This window comes from Syzygium oleosum, unplaced genomic scaffold (assembly GCF_021117445.2).
Source record: "Syzygium oleosum isolate NSW1041296 unplaced genomic scaffold, Sole_v2.1 Sole_v2.07, whole genome shotgun sequence".
Lineage (NCBI taxonomy): Eukaryota > Viridiplantae > Streptophyta > Magnoliopsida > Myrtales > Myrtaceae > Syzygium > Syzygium oleosum.
The window spans coordinates 11,688,338-11,704,529 of NW_026607491.1; the positions used below are offsets into that span (position 1 = coordinate 11,688,338).

General features: G+C 42.6%; 3 protein-coding genes across 5 annotated transcripts; 1 reads left to right on the forward strand and 2 right to left on the reverse strand.

Moving 5' to 3' along the window:
* Positions 1–2,747: 2,747 nt before the first annotated feature.
* Positions 2,748–8,556, forward strand: LOC115683118 (protein RETICULATA-RELATED 5, chloroplastic). Its single transcript, XM_056313177.1, has 7 exons — positions 2,748–3,462; positions 3,704–3,833; positions 4,312–4,842; positions 5,823–5,930; positions 6,127–6,675; positions 7,573–7,686; positions 8,114–8,556. The coding sequence occupies exons 1-7, from the start codon at positions 2,804–2,806 to the stop codon at positions 8,258–8,260; spliced, it is 2,238 nt and encodes a 745-aa protein (XP_056169152.1). The 5' UTR covers positions 2,748–2,803; the 3' UTR covers positions 8,261–8,556.
* Positions 8,487–10,999, reverse strand: LOC115683708 (arogenate dehydrogenase 1, chloroplastic-like). 3 transcript variants are annotated; one of them, XM_056313178.1, is made up of 7 exons: positions 10,700–10,999; positions 10,404–10,572; positions 10,132–10,287; positions 9,391–9,473; positions 9,219–9,288; positions 8,891–9,027; positions 8,487–8,766 (listed from the first exon to the last, which is right to left on the reverse strand). In XM_056313178.1, exons 1-7 carry the CDS (start codon positions 10,879–10,881, stop codon positions 8,763–8,765), a joined length of 801 nt encoding a protein of 266 aa, XP_056169153.1. In that variant the 5' UTR covers positions 10,882–10,999; the 3' UTR covers positions 8,487–8,762. The 3 variants fall into 3 exon arrangements, with proteins under 3 accessions (XP_056169153.1, XP_030464195.1, XP_056169154.1); XM_030608335.2 differs by having other exon boundaries at positions 8,891–8,965; positions 10,700–10,990; XM_056313179.1 differs by lacking the exon at positions 8,891–9,027 and having other exon boundaries at positions 8,487–8,736; positions 10,700–10,998.
* Positions 11,000–12,336: 1,337 nt separating this feature from the next.
* On the reverse strand, positions 12,337–12,768 carry LOC115683370 (cytosolic sulfotransferase 3-like). Its single transcript, XM_056313378.1, has one exon. The coding sequence runs from the start codon at positions 12,766–12,768 to the stop codon at positions 12,337–12,339; it is 432 nt and encodes a 143-aa protein (XP_056169353.1).
* Between the last annotated feature and the right edge of the window lie 3,424 nt (positions 12,769–16,192).

Sequence of the window (16,192 nt, forward strand, 5' to 3'; positions counted from 1 at the left end):
ATGGGCTCTTGCGACTCTTAGATGATATACCCAACTGATTAAGGCCGTTCATTTGATATGATCTAAACATGAAATTTGAATCCTTTGTTTCGATCATGTTTAGAATGCAATATTTTTTCTACCTTAATCCAAAAAATGAAGTCATTAATTCTAGCTGTCAAGTTCATTTTTTAAGAAATCATCTCTTAAGAAAATTATTACCGAAATGCTTATTTCGTTTTCCCAACCGAAACCTACTCATTTAATGGCCATGAAGATTATACCCATAATGCCCTGCTGCAGGCCCCGAAAAGGCGCAAGAGAATCATTTATAGCAACGGATATCTCAATGTAAGTAGAGAAGCCATAAAGACAGCCAAAAGATCGTTTCATCTTTGACCACACACAGAAAAGAGGAAAGGCAGTGAGATGGGAAAAGTACCAAAAAAGTTTTAAACCTTTTGCATTGGTGTCAATTTAGTCCTAAACCTTTTTTTGTGCCAATTCAGTCCTAAATCTTTTGCATTGGTGCCAATTTAATCCTAAACCTTTTTTTGGTGCCAATTCAGTCCTAAACCTTTTGCATTGGTGCCAATTTAGTCATAAACCTTTTTTTGGTGTCAATTTAGTCCTAAACCTTTTGCATTGGTGCCAATTCAGTCCTAAACCTTTTGTCTTTGTGTCAATTCAGTCATTTCGGTCAATTTTGGCCGGATTTTGCTGACGTGGACGCCGACCGGCCGGCGGCCGGTCACCGGCGCTGACGTGGATAACTTTAATAATATTTTAATATTTTTTTTGAATTTTTATTAATTTTTTTCTTTTCTTTTCTTTTTTTTTTCTCTCCCCTCCTCCAACCGGTCGCCGGAACGGCAACCGGCCGGTGGCCAGAGGCCAGAGGCCGGGGCCGGCGAGGCTCGACCCCGCCCAGATTCGGCGAGGTCGGGCCTCGCCCGGCCAGCCAGCGAGGCTCGCCCTTGCCGGACGGCGGCGGCGAGCCTCGCCATGGGCGGGCGAGGGCTCGAGCCTCGCCCAGCGCGAGGCCGCCCTCGCTAGTGGCCGGCAAGGGCGAGCCTCACCAGTGGCGGGCGTGGGCGAGCCTCGCCGGCGCCGGCCTCTGGCCTTTGGCCGGTCGCCGGACCGGCGACTGGCTGGAGGGAGGGGAGAGAAAAAAAAAGAAAAGAAAAAAGTTAAAAAAATATTAAAATATTATTAAAGTTGTCCACATCAGCGCCGGTGACCGACCGCAGGCCGGTCGGCATCCACGTCAGCAAAATCCGGCCAAAATTGACCGGAAGGACCGAATTGGCACAAAGACAAAAGGTTTAGGACTGAATTGGCACAAATGCAAAAAGTTTATGACTAAATTGACACCAAAAAAAGGTTTATGACTAAATTGGCACCAATGCAAAAGATTTATGACTGAATTGGCACCAAAAAAAGGTTTAGGATTAAATTAGCACAAATGCAAAATGTTTAGGACTTTTTTGGCACTTTTCCTGCGGTGAGATTGAAACCTAACCCTCTTGTCTCTCTTCTTCCCCTACTTGCAGGTGTGGATTCAATGAAACGGCTTGTTCAAGGGCAGGTTTCCAAGTTTGGGTCCTAGTTCAGGCCTCATGGCATTCTACTATTGGTCCTTGAAATAGTTACTCGCCAATTCCATGTTTAAAGCATTTTCAAACTCCTTTCTATCTTTACCTGGAGAGTTTCCATATTAAAGCATGCTTTGACTTCATCGTTGCTGATGTCAACTTGCTGATGTTAAAAGAAATGATGTAATTTGCAAGTAATAAACTAGGTGATAAACTAAGGAATATGTCGTACCAAATTAGTTACAAGTGGTTGATCAAGATGAGATTTAACTCTCGCAGTTCTTACACTCAATGTATTATCTAACAAAGGTTAAAGTGATTGTCATGGATCATGCCATCTATAGTTTGATGTTGCAATTTATATGTGTAATAAGGAGCTGTGAAAGAGAGAGAAAAAAATGTCAATGACTATGAGGAAGCATATGAGCCTTATGTATATATAAATTAATATTTGTGTGACTAAAGGCATTTTTGGGCAATTTCACTATATAGTAATCATGCGACAATATCACACCATCCTAACATTCATCAATTTAGTGGCACTTTTACAATTATAATGAAACTTTCATTAAATTTATGTAATCCAAGGTATGCTCAATCTAATGCCAAAATCATAAAATGCAAAGCACACATGATGCGCTGTATAACATAAGACTCGTCATCTGACCCAAGGAAAAAAAACATAACACTCATCTTTGACAAGTCGATAACGTTTTACTTTAATTTTAGTGTGGAACTTTTATTTAAACATAACACGATAATTGTTTACATAAAAAATAGAAGGAAAATTTGGGATGTACCATTTACCTTTCCTAGATTTGACAGTCCAAGGAAAGGTCCGGGGCTTTTCACTATTTTATGCAAAAATGCACCATTGTTCGGAAATCAAGCTTCTTTTCTTTTCCCGATAGCGACACACATTACAACATTACAACCTCTATTTAAGAAATGAAAACGAAAAAGAGGCAAAGACACCTCAAATCTAAATGCACAAATTCTTGTGTTCCACATGCAAACAAGTCGCCCAAAACGACACCTCAAGGCACAGATAACACTCCCACGTCACGGTCGTATCAGGTTTTCAAAAAAACAAGAAAGAAATTGGAGTCATGTCCACAAGAAAATAGAATATAAAAACAACAAATTTTATCCATTTTTTCCACGGTCAGCTAATAATATAAGTACCCGCCGCCGCCGCCGCCGCCGCCGCCGCTCCCTCGCCGCCAAAAATGATGGCCCACCACCACCACATCCACCGAGCCCTCAGCCCCCATCCGCCCGTCCTCCACATCCCCTCCGCCAGCCGCCCCCGATACGCCCCGCCGCCCCTCCGCCGCCCCGCCCCCGCCCCCGCCGTCTCCTGCCGCCGGAGCGCCTCCGAGCTCGCCGGCGACCGCGGCGACGCGGCGGCTGCTCCGGCCACCACGAGACGCGCCGCGCTGGTCGCGCCTCTCCTGGTCGCCGGGGCCTCGTTCCTCCAGTCGGCTGTCACCCGGGCGGAGGAGAGGCTCCCGGTCAACGAACCTCCGGCGAGCGCCTCCCCCGCGGCGGGCCCGCCCGCGCCCGCGGAGAATTCGCCCGCGCTGGCTGCGGCGGCGGAGAAGGAGGAGGAGGTGATAAATTCGAGGATATACGATGCCACGGTGACTGGGGAGCCGATGGCCGTGGGGAAGGATAAGAGCAAGGTGTGGGAGAAGCTGTCGAATGCCCAGATTGTGTATTTGGGCGAGGCGGAGCAGGTGCCGACTCGCGATGACAAGGTGTTGGAGCTTGAGATTGTGAAGAATTTGAGGAGGCGGTGTTTGGAGAGCGAAAAGTCGATTTCAGTGGCAATGGAGGCGTTCCCCAGCAATTTGCAGGAGGAGGTCAATCAGTTCCTTGATAAGAGGTTTGTGCTAATCAAATTTATGCGAATGGTATTGTCATTATTGTCTATTTAGCAGAACTGAAGCTGACAGTTGTAGTGATTTTCTGGTTTAATCTTTGAAAAGGTCGATACTTTTGTTTCAAATATGATGAGCCAATGGATGAATACTTCAAGATTCTTTGGTTTTATTCTTTACCATGAAAACTTAGCAAGAGGTGATCTTTTGTTTACTGATCATGAAGACGGTATAACCATATGATAGGACTGATGGGGAAAAGTTGAAGTCTTTGATGAAGCATTGGCCGCCCCAGCGATGGCAGGAGTATGAGCCTCTATTGAGTTATTGCCGGGACAATGGAATTCGCATCGTTGCTTGTGGTACTCCACTAAAGGTAGTACCATATCTTGCTAGCTATATTGGCCATGGCATATAGCCAAGTAACAATTTTCTGCATGCGCTCAGTTCCAAGATTAAATCTCATGCTGGCGATTGATTCTTGAACATATTTGCTTGCATTTCCACACAGTGAGATGCTGGAGGTGAGGCTATGTTATGCTTCCATTTTGCCACCATAAACAATTGCTAATCAAATCTTAGGAATTCTATGCAAATCTGAAGTAGCTTAGTGTGAATGTGTTCTTTGGAAGTCTTCGCTTGCAGCAACTTGCTGTTTTCATTGGATTCAGCTTTACGGTTTGATAAAATGATTGGGAGAGAGAACTATTTCTTTAATTTGTCATCCGCCTCTGTCATCTATAAACCATACTAGGTGCTGCCATCCTTCAAATGAGAGTTTTATCATGTGCTGGCCTACTTTGACGGTTCTGGATACTCATAGAAGGCTTCTTTATTGATTTTTCCTTGAATAGATCTTGAGGACTGTTCAAGCTGAAGGCATTCGCGGACTTTCTAAGGCTGAGCGTAAAATATATGCTCCTCCTGCTGGTTCAGGCTTCATTACAGGTTTTACTTCTATCTCACGGAGATCATCGATCGACATGAATTTTCCAAATCAAGGAGTCCCTTTTGGTCCAAGTTCGTATCTATCTGCACAAGCACGAGTGGCTGAAGAATATAGCATGTCCCAGATAATTTTACAAGCAATAGGAGACGTGGGATCCAATGAAGTTCTGGTTGTAATGACTGGGGCAAGTCACGTTACATATGGACCAAGGGGGACTGGACTGCCAGCAAGAATTTCAAGGAAGATGCAAAAGAAAAACCAAGTTGTTATATTACTGGACCCAGAAAGACAGTACATACGAAGAGAAGGAGAAGTCCCTGTTGCAGACTTTCTGTGGTATTCAGCTGCTAGACCCTGCAGCAGAAATTGTTTTGACCGTGCTGAAATTGCCCGAGTAATGAATGCGGCAGGCAGGAAGCAAGATGCCTTACCCCAGGTTTGCTTGTTCTATGAGCATTTGAATTTTTATGATCAGCGTATGTGTATTGTTTTTGGGTCTTCTAGATGCATGATGCTTTCAGGTTAAGTACAATGTTCGGGCAAAGCACTGGAATCATTTTCAAGCACGAGATTTTGATGTCCTATTTTTTTTTTTGTCCTATTTAGGAGCACATCATTTTAATCTTCATGGGGTTTTTGTCCTTATCTTCAAAAGAAGGGGGAAAAAGGATCTTTTGACCTCTTGGACTATTTAAATAAGGATTGATGATTTCACGCTTGTAAAATGGATAGGCAATTTGGGACAAGAATGTTGTTGACAATGCCGCCATTCTAATAGAATTCTTCTATAATATCTCACTAAAAATGAAATGGCTTAACCACCGCCCTTAGCGGCTGCGCTGGCTTTGGGCTCCCCTCCCCCCACGAAGGGTAGGAGTTCGAATCCCAGCGCTGGCGTTAGGGATTCTTAAGCGTGACGTCGTGGTGGTGGGTCCTGCGCTAGCGTCACCCCGGGTTTACCTCCTCGGCTGTCGGCCGTGTGGGGGGTTCCTGGGTTACCAAAAAAAAAAACAAAAAAAAAAAATGAAATGGCTTAACACTATTGTGCTAAAGGGTTGCAAATTCCTACTAATACTGTAAAAGTACCCAGGTGATGGTTCCCTCATGTAAAATGTTGAGCCAATTTGCCACCATTGATAGTCGCAGTTACTTCGTTGTCTTGACTTTTTTATTGACTGTACCGAATAGTGACTGATTAACTTATTCTCTTTGGCTTAGTCCTAGATTTAGATCCTTTTTCTAGAGCTGATTTGTACTTAACTATACCTGATATTTTCAAGATTGTTCTGGTACTTAGTAATTGGCTTTAACTAGATATTTTTTGACAATTTCATATTCTCAAGTGTTTGCGCACGAGTGTCTCAGCTTTATGAAAGACCTTGCTTTCTGATGGTGATGATATGATATTGCCATCAGGATCTTCAGAAAGGATTGGATCTTGGTCTAGTATCACCAGAGGTCTTGCAGAACTTTTTTGATTTAGAGCAATATCCTCTAATTGCGGAGCTCACTCACCGCTTTCAGGTAGGCTGTTCTCTTAAATTGCTTCTCCGGTTTCACAATGTAAGATTTTGTCACGATTTTACTCTATAGTAGATAAATTTACATTGTGGTATGATTGTCTTGTTGTTTATTTGTACAATGTCACTATAGTAAATAGTTACAATTATCTTCAGTCATCACCACGATGAGATAATTATGGTAAGTGACTTTGATGCAGGGTTTTAGGGAGAGACTATTGGCGGACCCCAAATTCTTGCATAGATTAGCTATTGAGGAGGCTATATCAATTACCACCACACTCTTAGCGCAGTATGAGAGACGTAAAGAGAATTTCTTTGAAGAGCTAGACTATGTTATCACTGACACTTTGAGAGGATCAGTTGTTGATTTCTTCACTGTGTGGCTTCCTGCCCCAACTATTTCCTTTCTTTCATATGCCGATGAAATGAATATGCCAGATAGTATGGATCCTTTGCGAGGTATCTTGGGGTCTATTCCAGATAATGCATTTCAAAAGGACCTTGCTGGGAAGGACTGGAATGTGAGCCATCGGATTGCATCAGTGCTTTTTGGTGGTTTGAAACTTGGCACGGTGGGAATTATTTCAAGTATTGGTGCTGTGGCAACCTCAAACATTTTGTATGCGCTCCGGAGATACCTTAATCCTGCTCTAGCTGCAGGACAACAGAACAAGAGATCGCCAATTTTGAAAACGGCAATTGTCTATGGATGCTTTCTTGGAACCTCAGCAAATCTCCGGTATCAGGTCAGTGGTAGCTTGCTCTAGGTTTAAACCACTCCTCTAAGAGATGCGTGTTTTCACTCATTTCTTTTTGGGACTGTGCTTGGAGGGAAAATCGGCTCTTGGAGCATTAATTGGTTATCAACCTTCACAAGGTTCACACCTTTAGTTTGCTCAGGTTTCCATAGTTTGTTCTTAGTTGGTTAGTAAATGGTTGATGTGTGGGGTAATAATCTCGCTGCCACTTAGCATTCAACCATAATTGAAAATGCAACTGCTGTGACTTGCACTTCAAAGTTGGCTTCACCAGCTAGAAATTTCGTCTTTATTTGACTGAACATTAACTCCACCCCGTGCAACTAGTTGTATGCAGATTGTCTTATAATGTACCTGAATAACACATCCAAATGCATATCCATTTTTATTATTTTACATATATAGACAATATGACTAGTGTACTTGGCACATGCAAGTTATGTGATTTAAAAACGAATACCAAACAACTTAAATGTCAATTGAATATCCAATATCAAGTGCTTAAATGTGAGGAGGGAAATAAAACTTTTATTAACTAATTTAGTGGGCATCCACTGATTTCTATCATTTTATTTAATTAGGCTATCAATGTTTATGTGATGTAAAGTACAGGGAGCGTGTTATGATCCTGACATGCTAAACTGAGAGGTTACAACCAAAACCGATAGTTTAATTTGCATGCTTCAAATGTCCTCAAGATCTGTCATCGTTTGGCTTTGCTGCATTTCCCAATACTAAGAGGTAATCTAGCTTGAAGCAACTGAAATGGCAACAAGTGCCAGGCACCTTTGATTTGTGAAATAAAAGTGATGTACTATGTCCTGTTCAATGTAAGCTTCTCTTCATATTCTTTTGATTTTTACATTAAAGACCCATTTAATGCAGATTATTGCTGGGATTGTGGAGCATCGGATATCAGAGGAATTTTCTTCCCAAACTTTGCTTGTGAATATGCTCTCCTTTATAGCACGGACTATCAACTCTTATTGGGGAACTCAGGTTAGGGTCGTGATACTTTTTTCCCACAGATATCCCAAGTATTAGTTCAGTGCAAAAGCACATCTTATCAACGTATTTGCTGCAAACCATGTAACTAGGAGATTTTGCCGTATTTATTTCTCTGGGTATAAAGTGGGCAACCACAAACATACAAAAGCTTGTTATTATATGCAACAAGCCCAGCGATTTGTGCTCTATTGGAACTCCTAGGAGTGGTGTCATAGATGTAGATGATCTCTGTTTTTCTGTCATGAAATTGGGTTCTTTCAGTTTACTGCGATCATGACTATTGCATCTTTTATCCTTCATATGTTTTCCCTCTTACCTTTGCTTTTTAGCCACCACCACCACCAATATGATAATGCCGTTGGATGGTTTTATTATTATGGACCGTGTTGACGCGTGGTTTTTTGTTTGGATACTGCAGCAATGGGTCGATCTTGCTCGTTTTACGGGCCTGCAGAGTAGGAAGAGTACAGAGCCTTCTTATCAGACACCTGATTCGGCTAACCCAGCTACGCTGCAGTGCAACATAACAGAAGAGGCTGGCAGTGACGAAATCAAGAACCAGTGAGGTGATAACTTGACGCTATGCTGTTGCAGTCTTCTGAACTTTATTTTTTGCGAGCTGGTGGCAGAGAAATGCTCATTCATTTACAATGATAGTTGATATTTTCTTCTATTGACCAACTGTAAATTGCCAAGTCTTATTCTTTCAAATATTCACGAGTTCATATGAGGATAATGCAAGACTGCACCTGTAAACATAACACGGTTTTGACACCGGGCCTAGAATGTACGGTACTGAAAACAGTGTAGAACTTGTATTTCTCCAGAAATAGAAATCTGACAATATGTCTCTCAGTATAATACCTCTCTGGAGTGAATCGACTGGCACTTTGTTTGCAGTTTCTACGGCTAAGAAACTGTTCCCATAAGCAGTAAATTTGTTGTGAAAAAGAAATTTATTAGCAGCTGTTCCTCATCATACTAGCACTACTGGTTTGCTTCCTGTTCCTCAACATTCCTCTTCGGCAGCTTGTGTTTCAACTTCTCAAAGGCAAGCTCTAGGTTCTTTAGCTGCGTTACGAAAACAAATTTCATTAATGATCCGAGGTAAAATGTAAATTCCTGCTTCGAAAACGTAGGATCAGACTGAAACTTGATATGTATCATTTCCGAGTGAAATGCATCAGCTCCATACCTCTTGCTTCGCAAATCTGTTTTGGACGTACAACCCACTGAACAGATCAAAACTATCGCTCTCTGTGTTCTTCCTCTGCGGTTATGAAAACTGTCAGCATGTCGTATCAAAAGACAATGGTTTTTTTGTTGCCGGAGCTGATAGAGGAAAAAGGAGACTTGGAATTACAAAAATCCAAACTTCACTTTTCACGCACTGCTGCTCTCATTTTGGATATCTTTTACTTCCTTACGCATGATACATTTATGATAGGTCCATTCGAAAAGACACAAAGAAACAGAGACGACTACAATACTATGAAAATGGAGAATTTGCTAGTTGACGTTACCAGTTGAACAAGAGCTTCGAAACCCTTTGTATCTATCGGTGTCGATTCGATGTCCATTTCCGACAAGATTCTAACCGTGTACGAAAACATCAGTGCTTCTTGTAAGATCATCAGTTAGTTAGGAGTTGGGAATAAATTGTAAGATGATTAGTTTGTTGGGAATTGAAAATACCTGCCAATTGTGTGGGTGATGAATTGACTCTTCGCTGCCAGCTCATCATGCTTTGTGCAAGACATTTCAAGCATCCTACATCCCTGACACATTCACAAAGAATAGATATTCATTTTGTAATTGGAAGATATGCCTCATGTTGGTCTGCCGAAATATCGTTAGATGGCAATTGGCAAGGGTTGAGCATGAGATGGAGTATATTACGTTGCTTAGTTTGTATCAACTATCAAGAACACCACTTACTTTCGATTTGAATAGATTGTCAGTTCACCCAGAGAAAGGCTGGCTGGGGATCTGCATAAATGACTCTATGACCAATTTGTATCAGGTTCTAGACATTGATGACCCTTTCACTAAATATCTATCTAGGACTATTTTAAATGGACTATGAGGTCTTCAAAGATTACATAGTTCGTTTATGCAGACCAGTGAATTTAGTCAATACTAATTGTTCTTCTTAACTTGTGGCGAGTAACCTTGTCTTATCTGTTCTACTTGAAAAGCAGAAAATAAAATTAAGAAAAATTGAAGGTTCGGTTAGCAATCTTGGCTTTTGACCTCGAATATGCTGGTTGGGCAGAATGAAGGACACAGAGCAGAGCATAAACTTAGTTCTCTATTGATCTATCTCACTGCAAGTGTATTTCATAGTTAGATTGTGAAGGTAATGATGAAATGTTTGAAATCTTCTTATTCGTGCTGAAGTACGAGGCTAGCTGAGGATATGCCTTTAGAGGGTACCTCGATTTCGAAAATCTTGAGGAAGCTTGAGCATGTATTCTCCTCCCTCACTCGAACTTTGTCATACATGAAGTTAAGATCTCTCCACCCATGTTTACCACTCTCTGGCCCAAACATCGGGTGAGTGCACAGCACATCTGAATCTTCTGGAAGTACCTACAGATTGCAGTCTTATAATTGAGTACAGTGATATATACAGGTATTTGGTGTTTTTACACAGGAATTTGTCATGTATAAGTAGGCATGTCCAATGTGTAGGGTAGCTCTTATACTCGTAAGAGGGTGTCTCTTGCATGCTCCTTGACCGACAGTACATCAACGAATAGTGCTGGCTGCTTCAGTGAATGGAACGGCATCGACTTCAGAACTTGGGAGAAAGATAAGATCGATGTGCATATCATTATCACATCATTATCTGCTCCAAGAAATGCAGCCACATCACTGCAATAGGTCACCCAATTCACTAAGCATTTGCACATCTGCAGAAAACTGAAAACTCGCGTGCGCATGTATTCGCTAATAATGTGTGTGTATCCCCAAAATCGATATCAAACAAGAGCATAAATACCTGAAAAATGCGATGCCCAAATCAGCACATAGCTGAGAATAATCAGTCCTCGAAGTCGCTCTTAGGGAGTGGCCTTGTTTGATCATGGCCTTCGCCAGGAACTGCGCGAACGTGCCGAAGCCAACGATTCCTATTTTGAGGTTTCCGGAAGATGAGACAGGAGCAGAAACGGAAGCAGACATTGTGTGGAGAGCAAAACCAATGAAGGTAGTAGCAGAGGACGAATTTGTTTTGTGGGTGTGTCCTTACGGAGCCGTTCTTGACCAGGGCAAAGCAAGGATAGCGGAGGTTTTTCTTTCGTTTGACCGTTTTATATATTGGAGAATCCCAAGATATCGGTTGCGTGCTTTTGCTGAAATTACTGCTAAGTTGTTCCCTCGAGATCTGAGGTCCACGTTAAGGCTCCGATAGTTTCACTGAAAAATAACTTCCGAAAAATATTTTTCTGGATTTTTCGGTACTCGTTTCACGGAAAATAACTTCCCACGGAAAATATTGTCCCCCTATGAACAAAACACCTTCACTTTTGAGGAAAATGACTTCCTCGTTTTTTATAAGAGAAAAACATTTTCCCCCTCCTTTTTTCACCATTCATTTTTTTCTTTTTCTTTTCTTCTTCTGCTTCTTCCTCAACCGGTCGAGCCTCGCCAGCCTATGGCGAGGCTCCGAATCGCCTGATCCGGCACGGCCGAGCTTGCCCAAGGCTGGTAGGGCAAGCTCGGGCCTTGCCAGATCCAGCGCGACTGAGCTCACCCAAGGCCGGTCGAGCAAGGCTCGAGCCTCTCCCGAGGTCACCAAAGCCTCACTAGCGTCTGGCGACCTTAGGTGAGGCTCGAGCCTCGCCCAGCTCGCCGGATCTGGTGAGGCCCGAGCTCGCCCAAGCGGCCTTGGGCGAGCTCTGTCGCGCCGGATCAAGCAGGTCAGAGCCTCGCCACAGGTCGGTGAGGCTCGACCTGGCCGGTTGCCGTCCGCCGCCGTGGCCGGAGACCGGCTAAGGAAGAAGAAGAAGGAAAAAAAAGAAAAAGAAAAAGAACAAAAAGATTAAAAATATTTTTAAAAAATAAAAAAATTATTAAAAGTAGTGCAAGCCTAACAACAGAAAATTTTTCTGAAACTTTTTCAGATTTCAGCCGAACGTCGAAAAATTATATCATTTTTCAGGAAAGTAATTTCCTAAAAATTATGTCATTTTTCAGGAAAGTGATTTCGTAAAAAATATTTCTTAGAAATGTAATATTTTTTACTAAACGAATGGAGCCTAAAGGCCTTTTGGATTGTTTCTCGTCCAACGTGGAAAGATCTTGATATTTAGCTATTTGCGTCCGCGTCGTCATCTGTCTCCATCCATATCCCTACTAGCACATGCTATGGTCTGCTGCAGTCTTTTTCAGTGGCAACGATGCGGATGAACTAACATCAAGAGAAGAGACGTAGGCAAATTTTATGATGTAAATGCATACACGTATAATAGTTGATACAAGGAAAAGAGAACATGATTTTCTTTATTTCCCCATCATCAAGTTGATCGTTGGACATCAATTCGAATTGTGACATATTGTGGGACTACTGTAAATTTTTCTAAAAACTTAATTTATTTGATGATTACATACTTTAATATTTAATTATTCTAACACGGGTTATTCAGCAAGTAACCTCGACTCTAAACCAGATCCAACCCATTTCTCGCTTGCAATCTTATGAAGCCGTTCCGCCATTTCCGGAGTCAGATGGTTCTTCCAATCTCCAATTTCTCCTCTACGAAAGAACGATCCGAACTTTGTGCCACTCCAATGAACTCTTCCATTATCATTTCTATTAACCTGCATCTTACTCAGCCGCTCAAAGCTACACTTTTCTACGACTCGCTCAGCCTCGTCGCAGCTTAGTGGGCAATTCAAGAACTCGGCCACTTTTTTCACATGCCCGTGAGGATCTCTCTTAAGCTCCTCGTATGTCAGGAACAAGAGATTATTGCTTCTCCCCCTCTCGTTCCAATACTCCAGCACATGATCAAAGTATGGACCAGAAGGGACCCTTCCTTCACAGAACTCATCAAGGGCCGTTTCCATGGTGGTTGTCCTTCCGAATCTCTTCTCATGGTGGTGCCAAAGCGAGACAAAAGTGTCGGCGGGATGGCGACAGATGTATATCGTTCGACAGCCCGAGCTGTTGATTTGATCGGGCAAGATTGAACAAGGAAGATGAGTGCTAAAGACTCTCGGTGAGGAAGGACAAAGATCGTGAAAGTAATTCCGAGACGGATTTGGATTCTCTCCGAAGGTTTCTACTTCAAGAAAAGGGACGAGCTCATGAGGGTTGTGAAACAACAACGGATCGGCATCTTCGGATAGGAATTTCTCACCTAGGATAGCGATAGTTAGAGCTTTGAGCCATGTTGTGCCGGTTTTTGGGAAGGAAGCTAGGATTACATCCGATGCAAGAGGTCGGAACTCTTTTCCTATGGCCACAGAAGCTTTAACAAACTCCGGCCGGAGCCAAAAGCCTTTCCAATGGATTCGAGCAGCATCAGTCCACCACTGAACATCAGATGCGACACCACGTTGGAGGATTTCAAGTTCACGAAGAAGGTGACTTTCGGCCATGGAAAGCTAGCTGGCTAGCAAAGCAAGCAAGCTATGTAATTGTCACACCCCGAAACCTACCAAGATGGGGGATGACACGGCCGTCCTTCCAACCCAAGGACGCAGCCTCAAACCACCTAAAATTCCCCACGACATCGCTCTCGCTCTATTTGCTACTAACCAAAAAACCTGAAAAGATTGGGGAAAGAGAGGGGTGAGCAACCACAGCTCAGTAAGCAGTGCATATCTCTTCTAAGCAGATCGAGCAACCACTATGCATGAAAACATAAAGTCATACCAGAATTTCAATAGCCAAACTCAAGATATAAAATACATATCGAGTCACATAAGAGTAGTTTCATTTCAACAAGTTTTATACAATTCATAAAATACTCATTTAAATCATCATAAACATCAATGGTCAAGTCCATTGATCAATCTCTATTAAAAACCACGTCAATGGTCCATTCCGTTGACTAATCTCAAATCACACATCAATGGTCTATTCCATTGATGAATCTCATATCACATCAAACGTCGATGGTCCATTCCATCGATCAATCTATTGCTCAATATCTAACCATGGTCACGACACAAAGCCTTGTGACAAGGCTACCAAGATTTCCCCCTTGGCAAGGTCTCCACCTACAAAGCCGGTGGCTCGGCCCAGAAGGATATCCTAATCCGGTATGCATACCCCCAAAGCCCCTCAATGGGCTCACAGCGATATTGAGTATCAAACAATCATCATCCAATATCAGAAATCCAATCCCGAATACATTTCACAAACCAAATAAATAACTTTCTCGCAACACGGCTCATCTGTCGGAAATACATTTCGTAAAGCATTTCTTAAATCATTTCCGAACTCATTCATAAACTAGTTCGTAATGCAATACACATATATATCCTTTCACAATACAATTCCAAAACGATTCCCAAATCATTCTCAAATACTAAAAAGTAGTAAATGCCCGATCCATACTTTTATGCAACAAATATGTTCTTTCACAACTCGTACGATTACTCAAATTCTTATCACTTTCAAAATATGAGTTTATAAACTCAAAGAAGAGATATCACCACTCACCTGGAATCCCCAAAAATCAAACAACGACGCTCACTCGAACCGACGATCTTGTAATCCTAATAATTAAACAAGAATCGATGTCAAAATCAAGTAAATACTATGATAACTACGAAATGGCTAAACGGCACTTAAACGCTAACAAGACAACTCAAAGGCACCCACAAATCGCTTGTCCGAAGCGATTATCCAAAACCTTCCGCAACGCGGAGCTTGAGCGCGAAGTTTGATCGCATCATAAATTCTTCCACCGAACCCCGTTTCAAGCGAGCTTATAGTCAATAGAAAGCCCATTTAGAGCACTACAAAAACCCTAACGTGGCCGTCCCAAAATCGAGCCGAAAACCGACGAAAATCGGCCTAAAAGCCGCTGGTCGCGCACTGTTCACCTTGCGCGGCCAACTTCAAAAATTCATATCCGGCAAACCGTAAGTCCAAATCGAGTTCCGTAAAATCCCACGGCTCCGCAACACCCTAAACTATCAATTCTATATATATTCATAGCTCAACGACTCAAAAATCGGACTTCGCCGTTCAAATATCACATAACTCCGAAATATGAGCCCTAACCCGGAAAATACTCCGATTGAATGAACGAGAGACGCGAGCACTTACCGGGCGTTGCGTTACGAAGTCGAATCGGCTTGGCGAGATCCCGTGACACCAAACCCTCTCTCTCTTCTTTCTTCTTCTTCTTCTTCTTTCTCTTTTCCTCTTTCTTTCTTTTCCTTTCTCTCTGTCTCGGCCGAGCAAGCTCTCGGCTTAAATGAGGAAAACAAAGCATCACTGTAGCAACTTTTGACTTTCTGACTTTTTGATTATTTTTTTTTGTTTTGACTGGGTCAAAACCCATATATTACAGTAATAGTATAAGGCCTGGTGTTATGCGGAAGGATGGCTCATTTCTGCTTCTTATAGAGATCTTGCCTTCCTTCTTGTTGTATTTTTTTTCTTTTCATGGGGTCCGAATGGCATGCGGGTGGATGAATTATATTAATGGCAATGGCATGCGGGTAGATGAATTATATTAATGGCAATGGCATGCACTGGTCCAAACTCCGCTACAAACGTGGGTGCCCGAACATTGTGGATCGATGGTTAGAAGACACTCGACTTAAAAGGATGAATCCGTCAGAATCATTTCTCGACAACTTGAACGAGAAGAGTACACCAAGCAGCTTATTGATCGTAGCAGCACCGAGTGGTCTCAAGTGAGCCCAAAACCTCGGGGTGAGCATCATTCCTAAACCGGCCCAACCTGGCCCAATCCTTAGAACCGATACTATGCGGGTTGGTCCTCAGTCCTGGGGCTTTAGGGTTGGTCCAACCTGGACATGTGTGTATATATAGTCCAAGTCCTAGGCCCCTCCTCTTCTAGGATGTTGATTTATAGTGGTGACGAAGGTGATGACTCTGTATGGAAGAATTGCAAAGATTTAACGGCGTGAGTTCTCCATTACGGATGTCATCTTTGTGCTCTTCTTTCATAGGGCTTGGGGTAAGAATAAAGATAATGGAGAAGTTTACTGGGGGTTTCGTTAAGGACGAGATTGCCCTTCAATGGGATGGATGCCAATAATAAATGATGAAAATAGTAGAATATTTCGGCTGTTTAAAATAAAAACCATGTGGCATCTCTTCGTGCGCCTCATGAACGCAGCTCAGCTGGTAACATCGCTCGCCTCTCTTGGCCCACCTCACGAACGTAGCTTGCTCACCTCTTTTCCCTCACCCCGTGAACGCAGCTCAACTGGTGAATTCTCGGTTTGTGCATGATTTGAGAGCTTCAAGCTCGTGCGAGTTCTCCATTTGTGCTGGGAATTT